This window comes from Coenobita brevimanus, chromosome 1 (genome assembly GCF_032717465.1).
Source record: "Coenobita brevimanus isolate Jiangsu-jjx chromosome 1, ASM3271746v2, whole genome shotgun sequence".
Classification (NCBI taxonomy): domain Eukaryota; kingdom Metazoa; phylum Arthropoda; class Malacostraca; order Decapoda; family Coenobitidae; genus Coenobita; species Coenobita brevimanus.
Window position 1 is genome coordinate 5,249,620 of NC_136954.1, and position 27,350 is coordinate 5,276,969.

Sequence of the window (27,350 nt, forward strand, 5' to 3'; positions counted from 1 at the left end):
AAAGACGTCGGGATTAACGTTTCCTGCACAGGGACATCTTACCAAAGCAGAATAAAATCAAAGACGTACAGACTACCGGCTCTCCCTGCCTCCGACGCCTAAGGGTAGACCGCAGCGGCGGTAACAAGCGCTATTATGCAGGCTTCCCGTAAGAGAGCAATTTATCGCGACGGGCAATTAGGATGCTGGAACGGGAAGGCGCACCGCTATTTATGGCACGTCGAAAGGCCTTGGGGTGTGGGTGTGGGGGAAGGTGTGGGTGTGGGGGAATGTGGCAGTGGGGGAAGGTATGGATGAGTGTGTGGAATGGTATGGGTTGCGTGAATAATTAGGAGGGCGAGTGGGTGTGAGTGGGAGTGTATGACTACGTGGGTGGATGAATGAGTGCGTGTGTGTCGATGGATTTGTGGGTGCGTGTGTTGATGTGCACGCGTTCATGGATATGTCAGTGCATCTGTGGGCGTGATGAGTTAGTTGGTGTGGATGTGTGGATGTGTATGCGGGCGGATGCTTGGTGTGTGAGTAGGCGGAAAAGGTGATGAGTGCGCGCGCGCGCGCGCGCGCGTGTGTGTGTGTGTGTGTGTGTGTGTGTGTGTGTGTGTGTGTGTGTGTGTGAGGGGGTGGATGAGTGTGTGTGCCAGTGAGCGAGGAGATGGATGAGTGTGTGAGGACATGGATGAGTGTGAGGAGGTGACTGAGAGTGTGCGCGTGTGTGTGAGTAGGTGGATGAGTGTGTGCACGCGCGTGTGTGTGAGTAGGTGGATGAGTGTGTGCACGCGCGTTTGACGAGGTGGATGAGTGTCTGCACGCGCGTGTGAGGAGGTGGATGAGTGTGTGCGCATGTGTGTGAGGAAGTGGATGAATGTGTGTGTGTGTGTGTGTGTGTGTGTGTGTGTGTGTGTGTGTGTGTGTGTGTGTGTGTGTGTGTGTGTGTGTGTGAGAGAGAGACAGAGAGAGAGAGAGAGAGTATGCGCATGCGTGTGAGGGGATGGGAGTATGGCGTCTAAATGTTAGGCCTGGCGTTATTGAAACTGACTTGGAAGCAGTAACACACTTTTATTAATACTAAACTAATATAATAACATAACTAAGGTCAATGCAGTTCTTACATCAGGGACGAGTAAAGGTCTATTGCATTTTGTCATAGTACACCGCTCCAGCCCGAAGATGTCTTTATAACAGTTATATCTGAACTATTCTACTCTCTTTATGAGAGATCGATTAATTAAAGAAAAAAAAATGGCGGCGCAACTTGCAGGATCATATGCCGCCGGCATAGCGAAATGGTTAATTGTTAAGATGACGTGAAGCCACTTTTTAGGGTGAATAAAACCGTTTGGGGCTGCAAGTAGGAGTGAGATTTGTCAAATTAGAGGGTAAAGCTACAGCAGTGGCCTACACAAAAGGCTTAAATTACGAGAACAGTTGTCTGCCACTTCGGAAAATCATAAGGTATTCACGAATGTATTAAATCTCGAAGTGTTTTCAAACGCTTACCACATTATCAGCTTCAGTTATCGTTAAATAATTATGTATACTACGATGTGGCCTGAGAAGGACACTGTGGAGGAATAAATTAACCGATTTGTAGGAGTGCCACAGCGGATGTAAACAACGCCATAACATTCTCGTACAAGACACGGCACTGCCTACGTCAATCGCGTTTTTGTATGTTCGGAATATGGGAGAGAGAAAAAAAAAATCTTATCTAGATCTAATGACATTCTGAATTCATCCATCATCCAATCCTACGTTGCCCCATGAGGAGCGTAGGAGCCCGGGGCTAGGCAAGTTGGTCCTGACATTTAAGATGAGAATGACCAGTCTTACTCATCCCTGAGTGGCATTACGTGAGCAATAAACCCCAACCACCCCTTGGATATAAAACATCATCAGCTCAATCCGACTGGAGCACCATAATTACCCACTAAACCACCAGGCGCCGAAATTTGGGTATATGGTTACCACCCAGCGTAATAAATGGTTTCCTGGTGTATAGGAAACCATTTGGCTTGCCGCTCAGTGTAGAGTCGCCCACAGGCAGAAAGAAGAGGAAAGAATGAAGGAAAGAAAGACAGAAAAGGGAGTGTAGAGTTACCTGTAGGCAGAAGGATGAGGAAAGAATGAAGGAAAGAAAGACAGAAGAGGATGGAAGGAAAAAAAGATGGAGGAGAGGAAAGGGCAGTCATCCGAGAGCAGCACAACATCGTCAGTGAATTCAAATGACCAAAATCCGCAAAAAAATGCAAATTTAATCATTCCCTCGTTGCTATGAAACTGTAAAGACTACTTCATTTAATGCATATGTATGTAGGTACGTACACACGTTATGTTACAGGGAATTTGTGTAACCAATGATTTCAAGAAATCCCTAGTGAATTCGTGAAATGAATTTGAACTGGGATGGGCTAATTTAGGTTAGGTTAAATTAGGCTGTGGTTAGGTTAGGCTGGGATAATCTAGGTCAAGACTAGATTATGTTAGGCTAGGTTTGGCTGGATTGAAATGAATGCTAAGATAGGTTAAGCGTTCATCCAAATTAATCTAACCTAACCTAACCTATCCAACTTAACCTAACAACCTAAACTTAACCTAGATTATCCCAGCCTAACCTAGCCGCAGCCTAAATAAATCAAACCTAAGTTTGCCCATCTCAGCTCAAACTCGTTTCATGAATTCGTTATGGATTTCATTAAACCACTGGTTACACAAATTCCCTGTAACATATACACATACACTACATACACTAAATATGTATTTATGTACTGTATGTATATACACATACACTACGTATGTATGCATATATCCACATTAAAATGAGAGAGAGAGAGAGAGAGAGAGAGAGAGAGAGAGAGAGAGAGAGAGAGAGAGAGAGAGAGAATCATTACTCTGACAACAAACACGACAATGACGTACTCTTCAATTTCATTGCTATTTCCAGACGATTTTCCTCGGTTTAGGCGAGCCACCTAGCAACGGAGAGGTTAATGAAGGCTATTTTCAACTACGGTTCGAAAGGCCTCAAATGAGCATAATAAAATAGTCTAATGATACATAAATGAAATGGAAAAGATGTCATCGCAGCAAATAAGTCAGATGTTCCACAAGACTCACCCCAAGATGGCCGAATCTTTTAATGCCTGCACTGGTAATCCCCGGCCATATCTTCTCCATATATAACTGATTCATCTCGTATGTCTGTAGTTACCCGCACCATCATAATAATCCTGGTAAGACCCTTTGGAGTCCAACTGGGTAACGTCCGGATGAAACAGGAGGCATTTTGCGAAGAGTCACACGCACACACGCCATCACAGTTTCAACTCAAGTGACGCAGAACAATGGGAGGAGGAGAGAGCAAGGAATCATGGGTAATTAGACGATGGTTAAACATTACAATATTATATTGCAGACCTGTGCGACGGCTCATTCTACTATTAACAATACAACAGTACAAACGACCTATGAAACAATCGTGGAAATTATGGTGCAGTAAATGATAGATAAATGCGAGCTGATCGGTGTGAAGTGGTGAGAGAGGGCTCGGAGATGACGAAAGGAAGAGGTGAGGGAAGATTCGGAGGAGACGAAACGCAAGTTACCAGATTCGAGTTTCTAAACGTTCTTCTCGACTACAAAAGTTATGGGAAGTTCATTCACTAGCGGCAAGAAAATAATATAAAGAATCGATGACGTGTACATTAATTTTGGAATTATAGGTCAAGCAAAATAACTGCGGAGAGCTGAGACTCTAAGCTGTCTCGCTAAGGCGAGGTGGCAGGATGCAGGAAATCAACTGAATTTAAACTTTGACATTCCTGTGCAACAATATGGCTACACAAAGGATCATGATATCATACACAGCAACAACATTACACATACAACCTACCAAGTGTGTCTTTGCCGTGGAAATGTGTGATGATGAAGAAATAAATGGAAAATATAAGGTTGTGACTAAGAAGATTCGGTGCTTCGGATCCACCAATCACAACACTCTCTGGCCCAGTCATCACCAGCCCACAACCACCGACATTTGTCTTCATCCATCTCTCTCTCTCTCTCTCTCTCTCTCTCTCTCTCTTACGGGACACACAAATTTTTCAATACTTTATCATCGTACGAAAATACTCAGGCCTTTCCATCCACTGGCGTATTTTTAAGTTTATTTTCCTGCCACCAAACCATTACATTAAAGTAAGGGAAGATTTTTCCACCTCGAAGGAATAAATATTGTCTTTATTAACCCCTTAAACTACCTGTATACAAAAAATCGTTGATGAAAACTGTTTGGAGGAAAAGAGAATTAAAAAAAATAAATAAATAAAGTAAAATCGTTGAATAAACCTGAAAAGTCAGCATGAAGAAAGAAAACAAGTCACCGGATTGAAAGTGTTAAGCACAACAATTAATTTCAGAATATTGTAGTATCCAGTTAGTAACATATCTAACCCCTTCAACAAGAGATCCTGGAACTAAATGCAATAGTCTGATTTTAACAATAAAAAAAAAATTAATTCAAACGCTTTCTCCACAAGGTAAATAAATATGACTGGCAGAGCTATGAACAAAGATGTAATTGTTATCGTTTATGCCAAAAACTGAATAAAATAACCTACCGAACGCAAAAAATATAGAAAATAATCATTTCAAAAATAAAAATATATTAATTTTGTGGTAGAAATTAAAATGAAAAATGTTTTGTTTTTCCAAAACGTAATTATAACTGGTGCTAGGAAGAATTAATAAATGTAGGATGAATTAATTTGAAAAAAATGTACGTTTCCAAAATCTATAAATAATAATCTGACAGTGGCACGAATCAAAAAGAATAATAAGTTACTCCAGTGAAGGGTTAATGAAGACTTTAACTCTCTTAATGCGAAAGGTGTTGCCAAGGTAGATATATCCGTCTGACTGGAACGCCAATGACATGCAATGGAGATCACAGTATTATGTGTGTTAAAGGAGACCGTCCAACTACTTCACTGTCAGAGCTGTGTCCTAAGCATAATAAGATCATTTAGAAGTAGCAAGATCCCCTAAGACTGTTAGTCTCCCCAACACTCTCTTTTTTCCTCCCTCATCCCCCTCTACTACCCTCCCCACACCTCTCTATCAGTACTTCCCTCCCCACACCTCTCTACCAGCATCTCCCTCCCCATTATTCTCTCCTCCACACACTCCAATCCCTCTACTTCTCTACCTCCTTTCTTCTCCATATCCCTCTGTACTCCCCTCCCTACCTCTTCTCTCCTCCTTCTCACTCCCCTCTCCCTTCTTCTCCTTTCTTCCACCCACCCCGACCCATCTTTACTTCTCTCCCTCCCCTCTTCCCCTCCTTAACCCACTTTTCCCTTCCTACTTCTCTCCCCCATCATCCCCTTTCCCGCATCCATCCTCACCCCTCCTTGACTCCGTCCCTCCAACACTGTCTTGTTCTCCTCCCCCTCCTCTCCTCCTTCCCCGCTTCCCTAACCTACCTTTTCTTCCTCCTCCCAGTCCCATCCTCATTCCCAAATATCTCCCCCCCCCCCCGCCTCTTTACTTCTCTCTCTCAACCACACCCATCCAGTCCTCCCACCCACGAACGTAATCTAAACCATTTTCACCTTAATTTGGCCAAGAATTTCATCCTTTTGTAGCTTACTTCACGTACCAGTGGCTTAGATAATGCTACCGCTCTACGTTCTTTCCATAGCACCTCGTGATTAGTATCGCATTCTAGCGTTAATCTAATGTTAAAATTCAGCATTCGACGGGGAGAGAGAATTTTAGACCAAGTTAAATTAAAAAGAGTGTAGTGGTAAACTTCGGGCGTACACAAAACCTACCCCCCCCCTCTCTCTCTCTCTCTCTCTCTCTCTCTCTCTCTCACACACACACACACACACACACACACACACACACACACACACACACACAGCTTCTGTTCCAGTTGTATGGAAATACGTTCATGCCTTCTGCAAGTTCCGACGATGGTTTCTTACATGATTAAGTTTTATTTTTGTATGTAGTTTAGTGCTGGGGAAAGTCTTCACGTGGTGACACAGATATAACCAGAAGGCCACGCTGTCTGGATATACAAAGGTTCCTCACTTTCCTCCCTATCCTCTGAAAGGAAGAAGGTGGAGTGCAGGAGACGGACAACTTCAGCCTGCAGTTCACCGGGCTCACATCCAGATCAATTTGAGGCAACAGTAATAACAATATACAGAATCTGAGTAAGTAGGAAGGAATGGGAGAGAGTGGAAGAGACAGGGACGGAGTGGGAAAGGAAGAGAGAGCTACGGCATTTGAGTGGACGGTAGTGGGAGTGTCATAAAGGGAATGTGACGTTGTTAATATTTAATGAACATACTTAATGAATATTGAGAGAGAGAGAGAGAGAGAGAGAGAGAGAGAATGAGTGGAGGAAGAAAAGGAGTAAGATAAATGGAGGGTGAGCGAAAAGCAGAATAAAGGGATGATAAAACGAATACATGAAAGAATGTGAATAAAAAAAGAGGAAGATAGTTGTTCGAAAAAGAAAAAAAACATGAAAAATGGGCAAATAATGGAAGAAAAATAAAAAACAATGAAGACAAGGATCAGTAAAAAAGAAGGAAAAAAAATTGGCTGCATAGAAATAACATATATATCGTAATGAGGAAAACAAAGAAGGAAGGGTCAGAAGGAGGGAGGGAGAGACGAAGGGAGAGGGGGAAATGGAGGGAGGGAGGGAGACGGAGAGCGAGGGAAGACGGGGGGCGAGGGGAGACGGAGGGAGAGGGGAGCAGGAGGGGGAAGAGAGAGATGAGGAGCGTAGGGGGGAGGGGGAAGTGGTATTGTCCATTGTCCTGGGTTAATATTTTTCCCTCGGACTCTAGTTGGAGGGGAGGTTATGGCTTTATTCTCTCTCTCTCTCATACAGTACTGCTCCAGACACAAATACCCGCTTCTGGCCACTGTGCGAGCCATCTCTCTCTCTCTCTCTCTCTCTCTCTCTCTCTCTCTCTCTTTCTCTCTCTCTGTCTCTCTCTCTCTCTGTATATTTCTGGAGTGCCCCGGGGTCGATGGCAGAGCATCACTTGGGGCTCGAATCTTGGAGTGGGATGGGAGAGGGAGGCTTGGAGGTGCTGGAGATGAGTTGGAGATGAGGGAGATGAGAGGAAAAAAATGGAATGAAGGGGAAAAATGAAATGAAGGAAAAGAGAGGAAGATAGGAAAGATAAAGAAAGTTACACGAAGAGATATTAGAGAGGAAAAAGGAGTGAAAGGAGAGAAAAATACAAGAAAGGAATGAAAAAAGAAAAAATCGAGAAGTAAAGAAAAAGAATAAGAAAAGGAAGAAAAGAGAGAAGTGAGTTTTGGAGGTGATGGAGATGAGAAAGGAAGACGTGGAGAGGGAGAGGAAGGAGGATTGAAATGAGAAAGGAAAAGGAAAGAAACGGAAGGAAGAGCAGGAGGAACAGCGGCGTGAAACAGTACGAAGAAACTGAATTATATGAGAGAAGAGACAGAATTAAAGGGGAAACGGTAGGGTAGGGAAAAGGACGCATGGAAAAAGAGAAAAGGAAAGAAGAATGATAAAAAAAGAGACTAACGCTTTACGAGGCGAGATTAGAGGATGGAAAAGTGAGAGAGAGAGAGAGAGAGAGAGAGAGAGAGAGAGAGAGAGAGAGAGAGAGAGAGAGAGAGAGAGAGAGAGAGAGAGAGAGAGGATATAATATACGAACGACTGTACTTTGACTGAAACGAAAAAAAAAAAAAAATAGTACATGATCAGACAGATTACTGATTGGCAATTAGGCAGGTTAAACATTCGTGAGGTAAACTGACCTAATGACGAACTGGTGACCTGTCGCGTCTGTGTGGACGATAGCTTATTGACGAGGATGTTAAAATAAAGTGCAGGCACACTGCACTTAGTGACTTACGTATAATTAAAATGAACCTCGTGAGCAAAAGTTAAGAGAGATTATTATCAGAATTTGATAACGGATGGCGCCTCAATCCCGTTCGGGGTGGCCACAAACAAATCACCTCCACGTCGCCCTGTCCCCCGCCATTTCACTGCCCCGCTCCCAACTCACACACCCCTCTCTCATGTACCTCTCCACCCCATCCCTCCATCTCATCCTCGGCCTCCCCCTCCCTCATCCCCCCTCCACCTCACTCACATACATTCTCTGCGTCAGTCTTTCACCCTCCATCCTCTCCACATGGCCAAACCACCTCAGTGTATTCCTCCTAACGCTTCCTATCACATCCACAATAATAATAATAATAATAATAATAATAAACTATATTCAAGAGATGGCAACCTCCCGGTTGAAATCGTACGAATTGGGGGAACGCGTATTATTCTCTCTCTCTCTCTCTCTCTCTCTCTCTCTTTGTGTGTGTGTGTTTATAAAGCTGTAGTATACGGAATTTGCAAACAGCTAGTGTGTGCGAGAGAGAGAGAGAGAGAGAGAGAGAGAGAAATATATCCGGAGCATCAATATAATGTGCCTAGAGAGAAAAATGAATAAGAAAAAATAACAAAATAGCGGTAGGTTGATCAGAGAAAGCAATGGTAAACGGCAAGAGCAGTAACCATGGAAGGAATCTTATCTGTAAATGATGAAGTGGAAGTTAAACCATTCAGCAGGAAAAGAGAAGAAACAGCAGATAAAATAGGAGGCTGAAAGAGCTAACTGTATGAAAAGACAGGAACACAGACCGTCGCGAGAGTAGCACAGGTAAATTTTAAAGCAGCGAAAGTAAAGTAATTCATTAGGCAAGCAGTAGCAGGAGGAAACAGATGAAAACGGGAGGTTGGAATAGGTACCGTAACTATTAAAAAAAAAAAAAAAAAAAAAAAAAGCAGACTCACTGACCGCCGTGGAGTCGTAGAGGTAAATTTTGAAGAAGCAGTAGTAAAATAATTTAGTAGGCAACCTGTAGGGGAAGGAAAAAGCAGAAAAAAACGGGATGCAGGGAGAGGTAACTATGGTAAAAGAGAAGACGTGCTCACTCACCGTCATGGGAGTCGTAGAGGTAAATGATGTGATCCCAGCGGTAGTGGTGGATGAGGTCAATGATGGCCTGGTGGTACTCGGGTCTCATCGTGGTGGCGTAGTCCATCAGACCAGAAGACGGGTTTGGCACCTGTACGCCAGAAAGACGGAGATATATATTCTGTTTCGATGTATACCATATTTTCTGTTGACCTCACAATTATATTATTTTTGTCGCGAATATCTATCTGTCTATATCTATCTTTGTCTACCTATGTCTATATCTATCTTTTGTCTATGTCTATCTAGTTGTCTATCTATCTACCTCCTTATATTATTTTGGTCTCACTCTGGTATCTGTAGGAAACCAGATGAAGAGGTGGATAAACATTCTCATTCTCTCTCTCTCTCTCTCTCACACACACACACACACACACACACACACACACACACACACACAGGAAAACTACCAAGCAAGCAAGCCTGGGAAACAGTGCATTCACCTAGATTGAAATATCTGATAAACTGCGTAATCACACCACAAAGTCCCTGATTCATACATTCACGCCAAAAGCAACGTGGGAATTTGTAGCTGGTGAACGTGCGTGTGCGGGATGGAAAAATATATATACTTTTTTGCTGTCATAAAACCATGTCCGGATTTGTCTACGGGCAGCTACTCCCCCTCCCCCTCTTCTCTCTCTCTCAGCTTTTCCCCTTCCCTACTCCTCCCTCCCCTCCATCCCCTTCCTTCCTTTCACTCTGGTATCTTTCCCGTCCCTCCTCCCTTTCTACCTTCCTCCATTATTCTTTATCCAAACGTCGACAGAAGGGGAATCTAATCCAGAGCTTCAAGATATTTGAGAGATCTGATAATGTAAGCATAAATAATCTCTTCACATTTGCCCTGGATACGCCAACACGTGGACGCAACATCCATCCATCAGGACACAGAGTTAGCCTGGACATTACCAAATATTTCTTGAGTAACGAAACTATCAGTTTCCGTAACAGGCTCCCGGAAAGTGATACGGACAGCGCAACTACAAATACGTAAAAAAAATATGAAAAAAAAAAAAAGCTAGATATTTGTTTGTCAGCTATCGGCGCTGGCTAAGGAAAATTTCGGTGTCAAACAAGGGACTCCTCCTGGACCATCCTCAGGGGCGGTAGGTTTGGTTGTCCACCCTTGTACTTGGGATTCCATAGTAATTAGTATACCACAGGAACATGAAGTTGTACTGGATGGTTTCGTATTTCTTTGTTTCCTTATTAGTTTAAGTACAAAAATAAATATAAAAACTGTGTATATATGTATTTTTATTAATTTCATATTAATACTAATTTCTCCTTGTCCTTCAAAATTTCCTTCAGGTTTGTTAATCCAGCAGGGTGATACTTATGTCTTCCTGCACGGCGTTGTGCCGGAGAGTTGGATGGATGGGGGAGAAAGCCTTCTTCTGTACTATCCTTTTCTAGTAATCCTGTGACAGGTTACGCATTACCTGTCACTATTAAAGACAGACCACCTCGCTGGTACCGTACTGTCTGTTTATGTAATTATCAATAACTCCATGTAACTCCTTTCTCTCCCTCCTTCTCTCTTTCCGATTCTGTCTTTCTCCTCTCTCCCCTTTCTTCCATTCCCTTTATCTGAAGCTTCCCTCCCCCAATATCCTCCTCCCTCCCTTCTCCCTCCTCCCTCTTCCCTACTCTTCCTCTCTTTCATTATTCCTTTCCCTCAGTCTCCAACCTATTCTCCCCCTCGATCAGTGAACACACTCTCCCTTCCTGCCTTACCATTCCTCTCTCTCACTTTCCATTTCTTGTTACCTACTCTCTCTCCTCCCTCCCTCCCTCCCCCATCCGTAACCCGGTTCTCCCTCTTTTCTAATCTCCCCTTGTTGCTTCCCATTCTCTCCCCCTTCACCCCTCCTCTCCTCCACTCTCTCTCCTTCTCTTCCCTCGCTTTCCCAGTCTCCATCTCTTTTTCCTCATCCTCCCCCCTTCTTCCTCTCTCCTGCTTCATCTCCTCTCCCTCCTGTCTCTCCCCTTCCTTGCACTGAAGCCTCCTTCTCTCCTCCCACCCTTTTCACATACTGCTTTCACTGCTCTCCCCCTTCCTTCCTCTACCTCCCTTATCCTTCCTCTTCACCTCCTCCCCTTCTCCCATCCTCATCCTCACTCCCCCACCCCCTCCTTCCCTTCCCTCCTCCTCCTTTTACCACATCAGTACACCATCAACAGCACCAACACACACACACACACACACACACACACACACACACACACACACACACACACACACACACACACACAGGGGGGAAAATCAAGAGTACAAAAACATCAGTCCATATTACACGAGAAAAATTTGCATCGGTTATGAATATGTAATCCAGCTTTTGTTCCCTGGTTGAAGGCTATGCCATGTATTTTGTAGTAATGTTAATACTTTCACTACCATCACGTACTTTCATTATTCATTCTTGTTGCTTTAGATAGTTTTACTTGACTTTAACATCAGGGTCCGCATTCTCGTGGGTTAAGGAGGCTCCCTAGCTCCTTTTCCTAAGCGATTTTTTTTAATTACACCCTACTGTCCTCTTCAGTGCTGCGTAAAGTAACTTACGAAAGGTATTAACCACGCATACCCCAAAAATAAATCGCTGGGGAGAAGGCGTTAGGGAGCTTCCTTAACCGACGAGAATACGAGCCTACGAGTCACACACAGTCTCCATTAACCCCTCCAGTACGAGAGGACTTAATCACCAGAGCAAACAAATCGTCACCTCATTCAGGGGATATCACTGCGATGCCCTGCTTATATATTCTTGTTAGCGTTACTGTAGCCAGACGATTTTATCCAGCTGACGAGTACTACCAAGAGGCTTATACAAAGCTTCATCTAACCCCTCCAGTTTGAAAACTCTGTCCCAAGCTGAGTAAAATCGTCTGACGGTCCTATAGTCGCGGCGCACGACTCTGAGGTTGTCATTATCGTACCCTGGCAACCTATCATTCAAAAGTGTGTCCGTTTTCGTACCATATTATACATAAATCATATTATTATGCACAAATATATTATACACGAATATTATTATACACGAACATATTATACACGAATCATATGCGTCTCATAAACGAGATCAGACGTCACTTTTGAAGGGTAGGTTGCCAGGGTACGATAATAACCTCAGAGTCGCGCGCCATGACTGATATTACAGGCTAAAAACATGACCTGGGGCTAAGGGGTTGAGGTGCCTCATGATTTACACGTGCTTCCACAGGTGCAGATTAATTACTTCACTACGATCACCTGTGTTACTTTATTTTCACCTCCAGACGATTTTAGGTAATTTAAGTCTCTGGAAGTCAAAGGGTTAAGGAAGACTATTAAACCTCTCCGGTGTAAAGGATGGAGAGTGAGAGACTGACGAGAAGAGTGTATGTGAGTGAGGTGGAGGGGGGAAGAGGAAGGGGGAGGCCAAGGATGAGATGGAGGGATGGAGTTATGAGGTATATGAGAGAGGGGGTTGTAAGCTGGGAGCAAGGCAGTGAAATGGCGGGGGACAGGGCGACATGGAGGCGATTTGTTTGTGGTCACCCCTTACGGGATTAAGGCGTCTGGCAATAAATAAATAGACAGATAATGTATAAAGTCTACAAAGTTAATATAATCCTCTGATGGCAAATAAATATGAAGATTATATTAGAGGTAAGGGCTGAAATTTGATATATATTGTTTACATTTTGTCCACCTGCTTCATTATTCATGGTATTTATATTTTGCTTACTAATATTTCTTCATACCTACTAATTTCTCTGCTTCTGCGCTCATAAATGTAGATGTTTAATAAAGTCAACTGAATGATCTTTGTGCCCTTAAATAAATAATCTTTTATGTGTGTGTGTGTGTGTGTGTGTGTGTGTGTGTGTGTGTGTGTGTGTGTGTGTGTGTGTGTGTGTGTGTGTGTGTGTGTGTGTGTGTGTGTGTGAGAGAGAGAGAGAGAGAGAGAGAGAGAGAGAGAGAGAGAGAGAGAGAAGTGGAACCAGTGCAAGAGCTTTTAGAGAGAGAGAGAGAGAGAGAGAGAGAGAGATGGAACCAGTGCATGAGCTTTAGGCTATGGTAAAAAAATAATCATATATCAGTGGCGTAATATTGCGCGGCTGTTGTTCACGTCCACAATATAACCTCATTAATTTACCTTTCAACAAACAAGCGAGGCACAATGGTATATTTAGCAGATTCATAGAGATATATATATAACAAAGCGCCCACCAGTTGACCCGGTAAAATTGTCTCTATATGAACCCGTCTGATGTCCAAACAGGTTCAAGGCTTAGGTTTCACAGGCTGATGCTTTTGTCAGGGCTGGAGCTCTCCTATCTATCTATCTATTGCCAGACGCCTCAATTCCGTAAGGCGTGCCCACAAACAAATCGCCTTCAATTCGCTGTCCCCCACCATTTCACTGCCCTGCTCCCAGCTCACACCCCCTCCCATAAACAACACCAATTTGTTATAACTGCTATGTACTGTTGCCTCACAAGTTCCGTTCCTCCTGTAGCCTTCTGTACCTTGTTAATTACAGTACTTCAAACTACAGTACAGCTGGCTAACACTCATAAACTTACCAGAGAGACTGTAGAGAGGATATGGAACTTTACCCAAACTAAAATAATTTTAAGAGGTACATCAGGAAGAGGAACAGACGTTTTGGAGGCAACAGTACTTCAGTGCAGAATCATGTCATTAGAGGAGAGAGAGAGAGAGAGAGAGAGAGAGAGAGTACGATATTAGCAAGACTCTAATTTCTTTTACTCTCATACACGGAACACAGCAATTGTCAAACGTCATCACCAGCATCCCATATCACGGAGCGCAGTCCACAACGGTACAGGAGGGTTAGACAGCGTTCCTCACAATAACATGCAAAATCTCCATCAAAAACCAATACTTCACATCCTCGCCGTCTCTCTTTAATAATGAATCGATTAATATCCTGTTATCATGTTGGAAACGCCTGGAAATCCTCCTCCTCTTCCTTTTCCTCCTCCTCCTCCTCCTCCTCATAATCACTGAGACGGGATAGGATTATGACTATGCTAAAACTCGCCAAAGGGAAGCCAGCCCCTCAATCTTTTATGGCCATTTATGGGATGCGTATGACCATTGGGGTTAATCAATATACTTATCTTTTCATTGTCGAGCTCCAAAATAGGGAAATATATGAAACTGAAAGAAAATGATATGAAAAATCGAAAAAAAAAGTACAAGCATATTCTGGAAAACGAAACCCAAGGAAAGAAATTACGTTCAACTCAAAGAAACCATGGAAACCAAAATGTGAAACCAGGGTAACACGAATAAAATATATCTCAGATGAAAACAACAGAATATGGTAAGTGACAGAGAAAACAAAAATAATAATCGCTAAAAAAAAAAAAAGTATATTTGAAAGGAGGAAAGAGGAATACAGTACGATAGCAGACTGACAGGGAGATGCCTTAAAGTTTTGTTGCATGTCATCAGTATGCAAAGGTACACACACACACACACACACACACACACACACACACACACACACACACACACACACACACACAGCACATAAACAACATTTACAAACACACACACACACACACACACACACACACACACACACACACACACACACACACACACAGCACATAAACAACATTTACAAACACACACACACACACACACACACACAGCACATAAACAACATTTACAAACACACACACACACACACACACACACACATACACACACACACACAGGAGTAAAGGATTTCTTGGGTAGCATCTTAACAGAAAGCAGCCCGTCTTCTCGCCAGGTAAGGAGTCTCCCTAGCACCTCTCCCTTTGCTATTTATTTTGGATATGGCTTCTTTAGATAATTTTGTACGTTTATGCTGAGTATGGCGATTTCAAAAGGATTTATTTAACAGAATCGGACAGTAAAGTATTATAAACACAATACAGTAATCACTCCAATATCCGGATCAATAGAGCCATCGGTAGGTTCGGATATTGGTTTTGTCCGGATATTGGGCCCCAGCTTATGGACTTGTACTTACGGACCCTAACACAGAGAAACACCTATACAACTCCCTCCGGACATGCATAGCACCTATTTAACACCCAAATCACACCAATAAGGCACATAAATGACTGAAATAAATGCAATAGACACATAAAATGTGGGTTTAGAAGTATGTTCATACATTAATAAACATTCTGGTACTTATGGACTCTAACCGAACCTAACCTAACCGAACCTAACCGAACTCTGAAAAACCCATTCCTACTGCACATGCATGAGGTAAGTTTAGTATGGAAAGAAGTACAGTATGACACTTTCTGGTAAGTATAGTATGGGAAAAAATACAATATGAAACATTCTGGTAAATATAGTATGGAAAATAGTACAACATGAAACATTTTGGCTACTTACAGCAAGTCCCTGGCCACCTCGATGAATAACCGCCTCCTCTCGGACTCTGACAGTAAGAACGATTTCCTGAAGCACTTGCACTACACTCTTCCTGAAGTCTTGCACTGAACTTAGTCACTAACACACAGAAGTCCGTTCTTTTCACAGTGTTCACTTTAGTCCAAATAATGTTCCATTAAATTTAAGTGTTGCACATTAACTTTTCCCAAGTTTTTTAAGTTTCCAAAGCCAAAACAAAAGAAGGTTAGTTACGTTAAATTTCTTTTCTACTTAGTCTTTTCTCCCAACTTGAAAACCTTAACACAACACACCGTTTTTTTCACTGCACAACACTCAAAATTCCCGTGTGGTCTAGTGGAGAAGTTCTTGCTGTTTATTCACTGTCAGAGCCCGAGAGTATCACTGGCAGGCGTCCAAGGGGTGCATCGGTGGGTAGTGGTGATGGCGTACCGACTACAGAAGACTCTGAAGACAGCCGCAAACTCACGTCGAGCGGTGACTCCACTGTAGCTGATGTGCTGGGCTGTGGCTCGGAGCATGAGGGCCTGTCTTGGGGAGGCAACGGAGTGGAACCAGGGCTTGGCACAGCGGGGGTCACGGGCCTGAAAAAACTGTCAATCGTTGACTGACGCAAGGACCGACGATTCTGGCGATTGATGATGCGCTGCCGGAAAGCACGCACTTCCTCCACGAGTCCCAAGGGCCCCATCTCCCTGTCGCAGTCCGGGGGTTCCAGGTAGTCTAGGACGAACTCTAGATGTTCCCGGAGTGCGCTCAGCTTGGGGATGGCTGGAGTAGTGTCCTGCTGGGCGGAGTCTGCATCATCATCGCCTTCGTCGTCGGAATCTTCAAGTTCGGGACTGACACCAGCAACCGAAGACGCGATCTCGATATCAGACAACGTCTGATACCCAGGATCGCCCTCGTCGTCGTCCAACCACTCACGAACATCGTCCACATCAACATCGTCGCCGTGCGTACGTAGCCGTGCATGGAAGTCATCCACGTCAAACCCTAGGAAATCGTACTCCACATCTGTTCCGAGAAGCAGACGAGACCAACCATTTTCAAGAGTTTTCACAGGGACTTCCTTCCATGCACTAGCCCAGTTGTACAGCGCAGACTTGATGTTGTAGCGGCGAAGGTTTTCCAAAGTCCGCTTGCCTCGAGTGTCACGTCCTTCCCTGCGCTCGTCCTCGTCCTCGAGAACCACCATCACCTCGTCCAGGAACTTCCGACGGTACAGGCGCTTTGTTGCCACGATCACTCCTTGGTCCATTGGTTGAATGAGAGCAGTCGTATTAGGTGGCAGAAACATGCACCTAATACGGCCATTCTCAGCAACCAAGTCCTTGTCGCACGGGTGGGCAGGTGCATTGTCGAGGAGAAGGAGAGCCTTTACCTGGTCGCGAGGAATTCCCAGTGTCTTCGTCTGGTAATGTATGACCTCCTTGACGAAGTGATGGTGAAACCAGTCTTTGAAAATCACAGCTGTGAACCATGCTTTCAAAGAATGGTACCATACGACAGGAAGGACATCCATCACCCCACGAAGGCACCGAGGCTGCTTTGCACGGCCAACAATAACGGGCTTAAGCCGGTGCATGCCGTTAGCATTGGCACAACACAAAGCAGATATCCGTTCCTTAGAAAGCTTGCGGCCAGGTACACGCTTCTCCGTCTCATCGGCGAGAGTGTTCGTTGGCACCGAGCGATAGAATAGGCCAGTTTCGTCAGCGTTATAGACTTGACCGAGAGTGAGGCCCTCCCTGTCGATCAAGCCTTTCACCTTGTGCCGAAACTCGTCCACTCCATCCTCGTTAGCGTCCAATGCTTCGCCATGTGCTTTACGGTTAGTAAGGCCATGTCGCAACTTGAACGCGAAGAGCCAACCCTCGGATGCCTTGAAGTCTAGGGCGTCGTGAAGCCTTGCAAACTTCTCAGCAGCAGCCTTCAGCTCCGTTCCACGTACCATCACACCAGCTGCACGTTGCTGTCGATACCAAATCAACGTGGAGCGGTCGATCTCTGCATACTTGGGAGTAAACATAACCTTCCTCTCCACGTTGCGTTTGCTTCTCGACGAGAAGTCAGCCGTGTACTGCATGAGCTTGTCTCGGGAACGCTTGATATCAAACAAAGTCGACCGGGCCAGGTTGAACTCGCGGAGAATGCGAGAGGAAGACCAACCCGCATCAACCTTCTCCAATATCTCCCGTTTCTTCTCCAGAGTCAACACCACTCTCTTCCTTTTCTCAGGAGGCGGGGCCATCATCACACACACTAAGAGTAGGGCAGAGAGCAGCAGGAGGCCTTGCAGCAAGTACGGCACCACCACAAAAGCGAGCACGTGGGCAGCCATGACGAAGAGCGCAGGTCCAGTCGCGGTGAGAGACAGGCGGGAAGTGGGGAGGATGCAGCGGCGCTCTATCGGACGTCGGAGGAATGACGAACCAAAACAATGCTCTCACGCGGCGCGCGCGGCAAGTTCAAATTACGGACGGCAAAAAATCGGTTTTTTTTCCAATTTTTTTGGATTTTCGGACCATTTTGGGAATGTTTGATCCCAGGACGATAAGGTTCGGTTAGTGGGGATGTTCGGTTATTGGGCGTCCGGATATTAGAGTGATTACTGTATATCACTTAAGAAATGGTGTTAGGGACCTTTCTTAACCGATGAGAACACCAGCCAAGAAGTCATAGGGTCGGATTCTTAGGCACATTTACGGTGAATTTTCTCTCGTAAATCAAACTTGTATTTTACAGGAAGAGCAAAAAGTGTACAGAATCTTACAATATCTGTCTTGTCTGGAAAAAAAAAAAATGGCTCGAAGAGAAAATTTATATCGGGCATATTCTTTCTTTTCCTTTTTTTTTTCTCTCTATGCAGGAAGGGTAAGGACAGGAGAATAAAGAAATTTTCCATCTCTTGTTCTACCTATGAAAATAAACCCGAGTTCCGACAAGGGATCGATCGTAACCCATTCACGATTTCGCTGGTGAGAGAGAGAGAGAGAGAGAGAGAGAGAGAGTTTTTTAAGTCACAGCGTTCAGCCGGTTTCTGAAGTAATATTTGCTGACTATTTCTTCACTGTGATTCCTAACAGAAACGTGGTCCTTTCAATAATAGCACGCCGGTTCTTTTCTTCTTTTTTTTTTCCCCTGGCCTATTTTATTCTGGTTATTAAATTCCTTTCATACCGATGGAATTAATGAAGGTTATATAGGGCCCCTTTAATTCGATTTTTTTCCCTTCAAAACTGAATATAATCGTCTGGTACAAGGACGAATAAGTTAATATATGACGTCAAAGTGTACTGCTGGTTAAAAACAAATAAATTAATGAATATAGCCACTGTCAGCGTAGTGAGGGAGTTGATAATTTGATGGGCTCCTCTATCCATATTAATTTTGTTGCCACAGATCTTTTATGGTGAATCCCAATTGAAATTTTAACAAAAGCATTTCCTTTATTTCCCAAAAAGATGAATTCCGCTCCCATGGTGAAAACATTTTGTTGGATTCCCTCCACCGCTAAAAAGAAAAGAAAAGAGATTATTTCTTTTTGATCTGCCTAGTGCCTGTGTCTGTCCGTCTGTCTCATATATATATATATATATATATATATATATATATATATATATATATAATCAGTCCAATGCAGGACCGGCCTATCCCAACCGAAGTGGGGACGATACAGCCAATGTATCTTCACCAAGTGGCTTAGGCTGTCTGGTAGAGACTGTATGTAGGGTGAGAAGTGCTTATAAGTGTAATTGTAGTGTTGGAGTGGCTTTGGATGTATGTGTAGTCTGTGAACCAAGTGTAATCGGCCCGCGCAAGCCGACTGGGTGCAAGCATACTTTATAGTATGCGACACTGGTTCAACTACAGCACCCCTGGTGTCCGCGCCAATGCAGTACGTGGCCAGAAAGAAAGTTCCCAAAGTTTATTACCCAGGCGGGGCGCGAACCCTTGTTCTTCAGTGTACGAAAACGCACATTTTACCACTGTACCACAGAGGCTTTATATATATATATATATATATATATATATATATATATATATATATATATATATATATATATATATATATATATATATATATATATATATATATATATATATATATATATATATATATATATATATATATATATATATATATATATATATCCAGACGTCATAATCCCGTAAGGGGTGATTGTTTGACTCTGAGTTAGTTGTTTCAAGGGGAGGGGCAATAGCCCTCCGCTAACCCACTTATTGACACGTAGGGAACACGCATGGGTTGGCTATATGGTTACCACTCAGAGCTGTAAATGGTTCCCTGACTTACAGAAAACCATTTGACTTGTCACTCAATGTACAACCACCTGAAAAGGAAAGAGGAGTGGCTAATTAAAAGTGACAGGAAAGATGGGAGTAATAAGACGAGAGCGGACCGACACAGAAAAAAGTGATAAAGGTGAAGGGAGAAGTAGGCAGCACAGAGACTTCGTTACACATTTTACTTGGCGATTTATTTTAAACATCACTAATTTTTACCATCATCCACTCACTTGATGTAGTGCTGCCTACTTCTTCCTTAGCCTTTATCATTCTTTTTCTGTGCCTGTCGTCCTCTCTTCCTATTTCTCCCATCTCTCTTGTCACTTATTGCTTTTATTTCCTTTACAGGTGGCTTTACATTGAGTGACAAGCCAAATGGTTTCCTGTCAGCCAAGAAACCATTTACAACGCTGGGTGGTAGCCATAAAACCAACTCATACGTGCTCCCTACGTGTCAGCAAGTGGGTTGGTGGAGGGTTAGTGCCCCTCCCCGTAAAACAAATAACTCAAAGTCAAATGGCCACTCCTTACGGGATTATGGCGTCTGGCAATAGATAGATAGATAGATTTATTTTAAACATCACTAATTTTTATCATACTGTTCGTTACCGAAACAAGCGATACGATACAAAGATTGAATAGGTAAGGTAAGAGAAATTAAGGATGTATTGTGCACAATAAATTGCTACAGAAAAGGTGTTACGAAGCCAATGTCGTCTATAATACCACACCATCCCTGTCACCATACTGTACCGGCCTATACCAGCCTATACCACAGTGGGATGCGACAAGCGTGTGAGGTCCTATTAACGCCTTCATTCTGACGGCGTATTTTAGGTTTTATTCTCGCTTCCTTCACACGATTTTCTTCAACTCGGGAAACATCAGGTTAGGAGTCAATGGAAACTTTTTAACCCCGTCACTGCAGATCTTATAACTCTTCCACCCGTCACTAGCAGATGCTCTCTCTTCAACCCGTCACTGCAGATGTTCTCTCTTCAACCCGTCACTGCAAATGTTCTCTCTTCAACCCGTCACTGCAAATGTTCTCTCTTCAACCCGTCACTGCAGATGCTCTCTCTTCAACCCGTCACTGCAGATGTTCTCTCTTCAACCCGTCACTGCAAATGTTCTCTCTTCAACCCGTCACTGCAAATGTTCTCTCTTCAACCCGTCACTGCAAATGTTCTCTCTTGCACCCGTCACTGCAGATGTGCTCTCTTCAACCCATCACTGCAAATGTTCTCTCTTACACCCGTCACTGCAAAATTGTTCTCTCCAAACCTATAAAAATCGTCTGAAGGGAGAAAGACTACAAATGACTCATGTACCACTGTAGTGAAGGGCTATACGTTGGATATTGATAAAATTTGTCTTTTCTGGCCATCCTCATCACCACACATCACATTTACCATCATCGCTACTACTCTACCACCTTGCGTCACAAATTTGCTCCACCCTCACCACTTCCATGAGAGAGAGAGAGAGAGAGAGAGAGAGAGAGAGAGAGAGAGAGGATATATTAAACCCGCACACTATCACCCAACATCAACGTCATCACTGCGATCACCAAACTCACTTTCACCACCACCATCACCACCATACTCACCCTCACCACCCTATTTCAGCCCACACGTCGAGGGGTCAGGCTGGAAGGCAGGGATTCGGAATATATACAGGAAGAAATTAAAACAAAATCCCGTGGAATAAAAGTCTGCTTCTCTAGAACAAAATAAAACATTTATCCAGTTGTAGGAGTGGGAAATAAGGTTTTACGATAAAGATGTCATGGAGTCGAAGTTTTCATTTAAAGCCAAATACCTGTACAAAACTTTCATATTTATTAAAATGGAAAATAGGGTTTGGACGATGACGATGCTGTTGGTGATGAATATGACACCAATAATCTATAAAACTAGAAAATAAAGTAATTACCTTCTACATCAATGGTTCCCAAACATTACCTGGTCGTTACCCACTTTTGACAGAACACCATCAATGGTTTCCCCATTCCCAAAGGAGGAAATTCCTCCCTCTTTGGGGGTGATTATTTTGATAAAGAAAAATCTAAATTCCAGAGTTGTCTGCCATCACTTACCGTCATTTTTAACGCATAACGGCAAGTCTAGCGGTATTATGGCGAAATATTTTAGACTCTGTACTTTTATGTAGCATGAAAATTATCTGAGGACCTAATTTATGACCTTACTCTTAATAAAAAATTAAAAGCCAAAAACCATTTGCCCATACAATACAAAATCTATTAACCACAACACATCAAAACAGCTACTTTGGCAATTTTGACCTTATCGGTTATTCCCCCTTAGGAACTCTGAAATTTCTCTCGAGGGGGACCCCCCCCCCCATTTTGGAACTCTAGTTCTACATAATTCATAATAACAGGAAACACGATTGTAACGATGATTATCATAACAACACATTGTTCATACATTATAATAGTGGGAAACAAGTATATGATGATGATGGAGAAAAATACAGAACACCTTCTTTATGAGCAAGCACATAGCAAGACTGGTGTTGCCTTCACTAACGCAGAGTATACTGTTCAGCTGAGAGTAAGTAGCAAATCTCGTGACTTAATACTGTCATCATTATCCTTTCCATGGTCAAGACATTTCTTGTGTTCTATTATAATTAAAACTAGACGATTTTCCTGCACCTGAGAGAGTATGCAGAAGCAGTGCTGTGCTAATAAAGCAAATACTGGAGGTAACTCTCAAGCCGACGACGACACCCTTACATTTAATACTTCTCTATGTCTATCTACCTTTATTACACACACACACACACACACACACACAAAACTTTACATGAATAAACAAGGCTTCACTGACGACATGACCACGGCAAGCATAAATTATGTTAGCCTACTGGAACACATCCAGGAAAACTCGTGTGTGTGTGTGTGTGTTTTAAATGTGTGTAAATAGTTTTCACACAACACCTACCTTACCCCGTCCTCAGGTTATATATTATAAACCTACACATAATGTGTACAGAATATACCCACACACAGTAAACACAACCCAAACATTGCGAATGTTTTCTCTCTAAAATATTCATTGTCAATCCCGCCACCGTACCTGATTATGACTTACGAATATTTCTGAAAAATTTGCGATACCTGGTGGAGGGATATATTTCACGCCTTTCATTTGGTGACACATTGGGATTTTATCTCATTGATTCGTTCACCTCGGCTCGGCTTCGCTCACGCAAACAAAGGAGGTTGAAAAATTATTAAATTTATGCCTCTGGACAGCACAAATGTAGCTAAACCTGACAAATTTACTGTATATCTATCTATCTATCTATCTATATATATACAGTACTGTAGACAGGGGAGACCCTGAAGATATGAATACATGAAAGCGCTCGGGATACATCGTGTTTCCTTTTCCATGCGTAAATCAGCATTTTATACATACATAATATATATATATATATATATATATATATTTGGTTTTACGCCAGGTATCCCCGAAGGGCTAAGGCGTTGGCCCTGGGTAGAGGACTTTTGGACTGGAGCGTGTAGCATTTTATAACCGGATGCCCTTCCTGATGTCTACCAAAGACCCTTGGGTGGATTCGATCCTCCGACGCCGGTCAGAGCGGAGCGCTCTAACCCACTGAGCGTATATATATATATATATATATATATATATATATATATATATATATATATATATATATATATATATATATATATGAGTGCAATGTATAATATATATTATATAATCATTTATGCATAAGTCGGCCTCCGCCTCCATGCCCTAGGAAGAGTCTCACTGTCTCCTCCATTCTCCTTTAAAAATCCCACACCTCCCCTTCCCCGTGTATATAAAATTAGTTTGATGCTGCCTCTGCTAATGCTAAAGGCTTTTATGGCGAGGGGTCCGTTGGCAGTGATTCGATATGGCCACAATAAAATGCCTTGCAGTGATCTCTGATGCTTCACTTGTGACTGGACAGTGTGAGACTGAGTGAAAATGTGTGTGTGTGTGTGTGTGTGTGTGTGTGTGTGTGTGTGTGAGAGAGAGAGAGAGAGAGAGAGAGAGAGAGAGAGAGAAGCATAGAGGCAGTAAGAACAGAGAGGAACGATACAAGGTAGGTGTGGGAGGCATGCAGTCAAGTAAGCAGAACGATAGAGCTGGGAGTAAAGGTAGGAGGGAGAGCTAGTCAGGCAGTGAGGAAAAGGAGGGAGAAATAGTCAGTCTGTTAGGTAGGCAGGCAAGGAAGCAGAAGGAGAAGGAAGGAGACGAAGAAATGAGAGTTAGGGAAGGAGGCAGGCATGCAGACTATCAAGCAGGCTGGCTGGCTGACTAATGGAACAATAAGGAAAGGGAAGGAGGCATGAAAGGAAGGAGAGTTAGGCAGGCAGGCAGGAATGAAGGAGGGAGGGAAGGAAGGAATAAGGCAGAAACGGTAGGGAGGAGAAGTTGTAAAGCAGAAGAAGCAGGTAGCGAGAGAGGGAAACACTGGAACACTCCATTAAAATTGGGAAAAGTTCAAGACTTTTTCCACATCAGTTAAAAAAAAAAAAAAAACGTCACATACCATATCTCTCTCTCTCTTTATCTATCTTTAACTATATCTATCTATCTATTTATCTCTATCTCTGACCAGCCATCGTCTCATTTACATTATCGAATTTTGTAGATGGGAAGTAAAGGTAAACAGATTTCTTTCTCAAGAGCCTTTCTCCTCTCAACACATCAATTTCCTGACAGGATATATTTCTTAACTGACAACACTTTGAGGCTCCTATTTTTACGTTAAACTAGTCTCCCCAGTACAGTAGTTACTTATTTTAGAAAGCCATTTTGTTTGGTCATACTTTCATTCGGGTCTGGCTGTGATATGTATAGATTCTGTAAGTGTAAAGATAAACACAGACATGAGGAAAAACTGGCTGACACTTGCCCGTAGGTTGAGGCAATGGAAAGCTTTATTGAACAATTTTTATGTGACAGCAATTTGACGCAAACAACATATGAAGCCACAACAAATAAGAATAACTGTCTGTTATTTGGGGAAGACTGAGCAATATTTGGCTGGACACAACCCTGGCGGGGGACTGTCTGTGAAGTATTGCTCATGGCTGTACTGTACATTCGGTCACACATGAACCTGGGACTGTCTGTGTGACGTGGAGGTTTAGCTACAATATCCGACGTTTATGCATCACGGTTACTTCGTCAGTTCATCTAATATTTGACACTTTCATTCGTGTCAGGGTCATCAACAATACAGGTATATGATTATGTCAAAAGTTGTCAAGTGTACCAAACGTTAGACTTCTGCTACACACTGATGCTGTTCCAGGTTCATATGTTGCCTACTGTATATTCGAGCACGTTTATACTACTCTTAAGATTACGGGCGTTTATACAGTAAATACAGACCCAACAGAACAACAGGCCGAGGCACAGTCAAAGAAACAACTATTTTTGCAGTTCGTTGGAAGAAAATTAACAACGGACGAAACACAACGAGAATGCTATCCCTTCTAATAAGCAACTCAATGGTTCAACTTCTCTCCTATGTACAGTAATCGTGAAAACTTGGGGCCGTATTCTCGACGGTTAAGGAAGCACCTTAATGTCTTTTCCTAAGCAACTTATTATGTCAGTTACACTTTGCTGTCCATCTCCGTATTACATTAATCACTAATATTGCCGTATTCTTCATAGGTAACGTGCAATAGGACATTTAACAACAGTATCCATAAAATAAATCGCTTAGGAGGAGGTACTGGGAAGCCTAATCGACGAGAATGCAGGACTTGAAACTTTTTACTTCAACTGTACACTGACACGGAGAATGCTGTAGTGGACGCGTCTACAGCACAAAAGAAGAACTACAAAGCAGCAATAACGAAGTTCAGGCTAAACATGTGCTGTATGTCACTGCAAGTTGTGATCAACAGCTCCCTTATTCAGTCTCCAGACCCTGTTAAACCGTATACAAATTTGCTAAATTAATATGAAACAATCAAACAGGTTGTCATCTTGCTTTGGAACTATGTTAAAACTATACGGTATTGTTAATAGTTCCTTCACACCGTCTTGACACTCCTTGATACCCTGTATCTTGCTAAGCGAAAAATTTAAAATCGCCTCGAAACCACGTCACGACATAACGAACATCGTGCTAAACTAAATCAACAACAATGCAAACGATTACTCTCGCTTCTCTGCTTCGGTTCTGACGAGGTTTCAAAACCTCGTCAGAATTTCCTGAGGTCTTGAATGGGTTGTACAGTAACTTGCTACTTGTTAGTTTCTGTACACCGTCTCATAAAGTTGTTGTCAAAACCTATCGACATCTTGCTAAACTAATCGACAGCCGTTAATCTAAGTTTTTTTTTTTTCTAGGAATGCCTGGGTGGGCTATGACATGGCTTCGAGACAATGAAAATAAAGACTAAAGTATGCGTAAAATACAAGCTTGTTATAAGGCAGACAATCTATTTTTTTTTTACAATCTATTACTCTTAATTTACAATCTTTCCCTACATCAAGACACACAACAGTCAGACTTACACCCATGTCCTAAATTGTATTGCTATGTGAACAGAGACAAGGAGGAAACGAATTTTGTCCAACAATCTAACGATCGATACTCAAACTCAGGGCTATTACAAATGAGGGCTGAAAATTTGTTATGCACCCCCGGCTCCCCTGGCATGGAACCACTGATATATAATGCAACGACTGATCACAACCCTTTGGCTGAGATTTCGGCTTGGTTTAGACGACGTAATTATCCTTAAAACATTCCTCGGACATAAAAATGTTTAAATATTACTAGTCAAGTTCTGACTGGGTATAAATTTACGAAGGACTGTCTTACTGAGCTCACAGAAACTCAGCAAATCCAAAGGGTAATTATGATGTCTTTCTGATCTCGCACTTTCTATTGTCTTGTGATTGTGTTCATCAGGAGAGGAGACTGGTCATGTTGATGGATATAGAAGCAGTTGCCAGTAACCCATTAGAATACGATAACACTGTTTACACTTACTTCTTGCAACTGTCCTGCAATTTTCCTTTTGCAGTGAGACTGTGTTGGAGGGGATAGGGACAATCTCCAGCAACCCCTTTAGCCCGAGGGTCTTGCATAACCCATTCGTGTCACCGCCAAACGATTCTGTTCAGCTGACAAGAACCACTCCAGAGAGGATGCTATGACCCACTCTCAGCTGAATAAAATCGCCTGGTATAAGTTGGAGTGGATTCTATAGCTGTCCTGACCTGGAGAGAGTTAATGGTACCAACACTGACGCTCTCACGCCCCTATGGATCACTTACCTGGCTATAATCACCTGGCGACTTGTGGAATAAAATATGAGATAACGCGACCAAGAGAATCAGTTGTTCAATCCTGTGATAATATTGATTAGTTCATTAAGGCTACTCTACCTCCATTCAATTTATTTAACTTACTTAAGAAGTGAACTGAATAATGGATTACTAGCGCCAGGTATCAAAGACAATATGGCACTAATTCAAAGATATATGACTAGCACTGGAACA

The 27,350-nt window shown here is 42.8% G+C and overlaps 1 protein-coding gene across 1 annotated transcript in view; it reads right to left on the reverse strand.

The window, feature by feature from the left end:
- LOC145412815 (glutamate receptor 1-like) overlaps positions 1 to 27,350 on the reverse strand; it is a 141,737-nt gene that overhangs the window by 45,529 nt on the left and 68,858 nt on the right. The window contains exon 2 of the mRNA XM_080282639.1: positions 9,003 to 9,132. Coding sequence (XP_080138765.1) covers positions 9,003 to 9,132 — 130 coding nt within the window. The remainder of the gene's footprint in view (positions 1 to 9,002; positions 9,133 to 27,350) is intronic.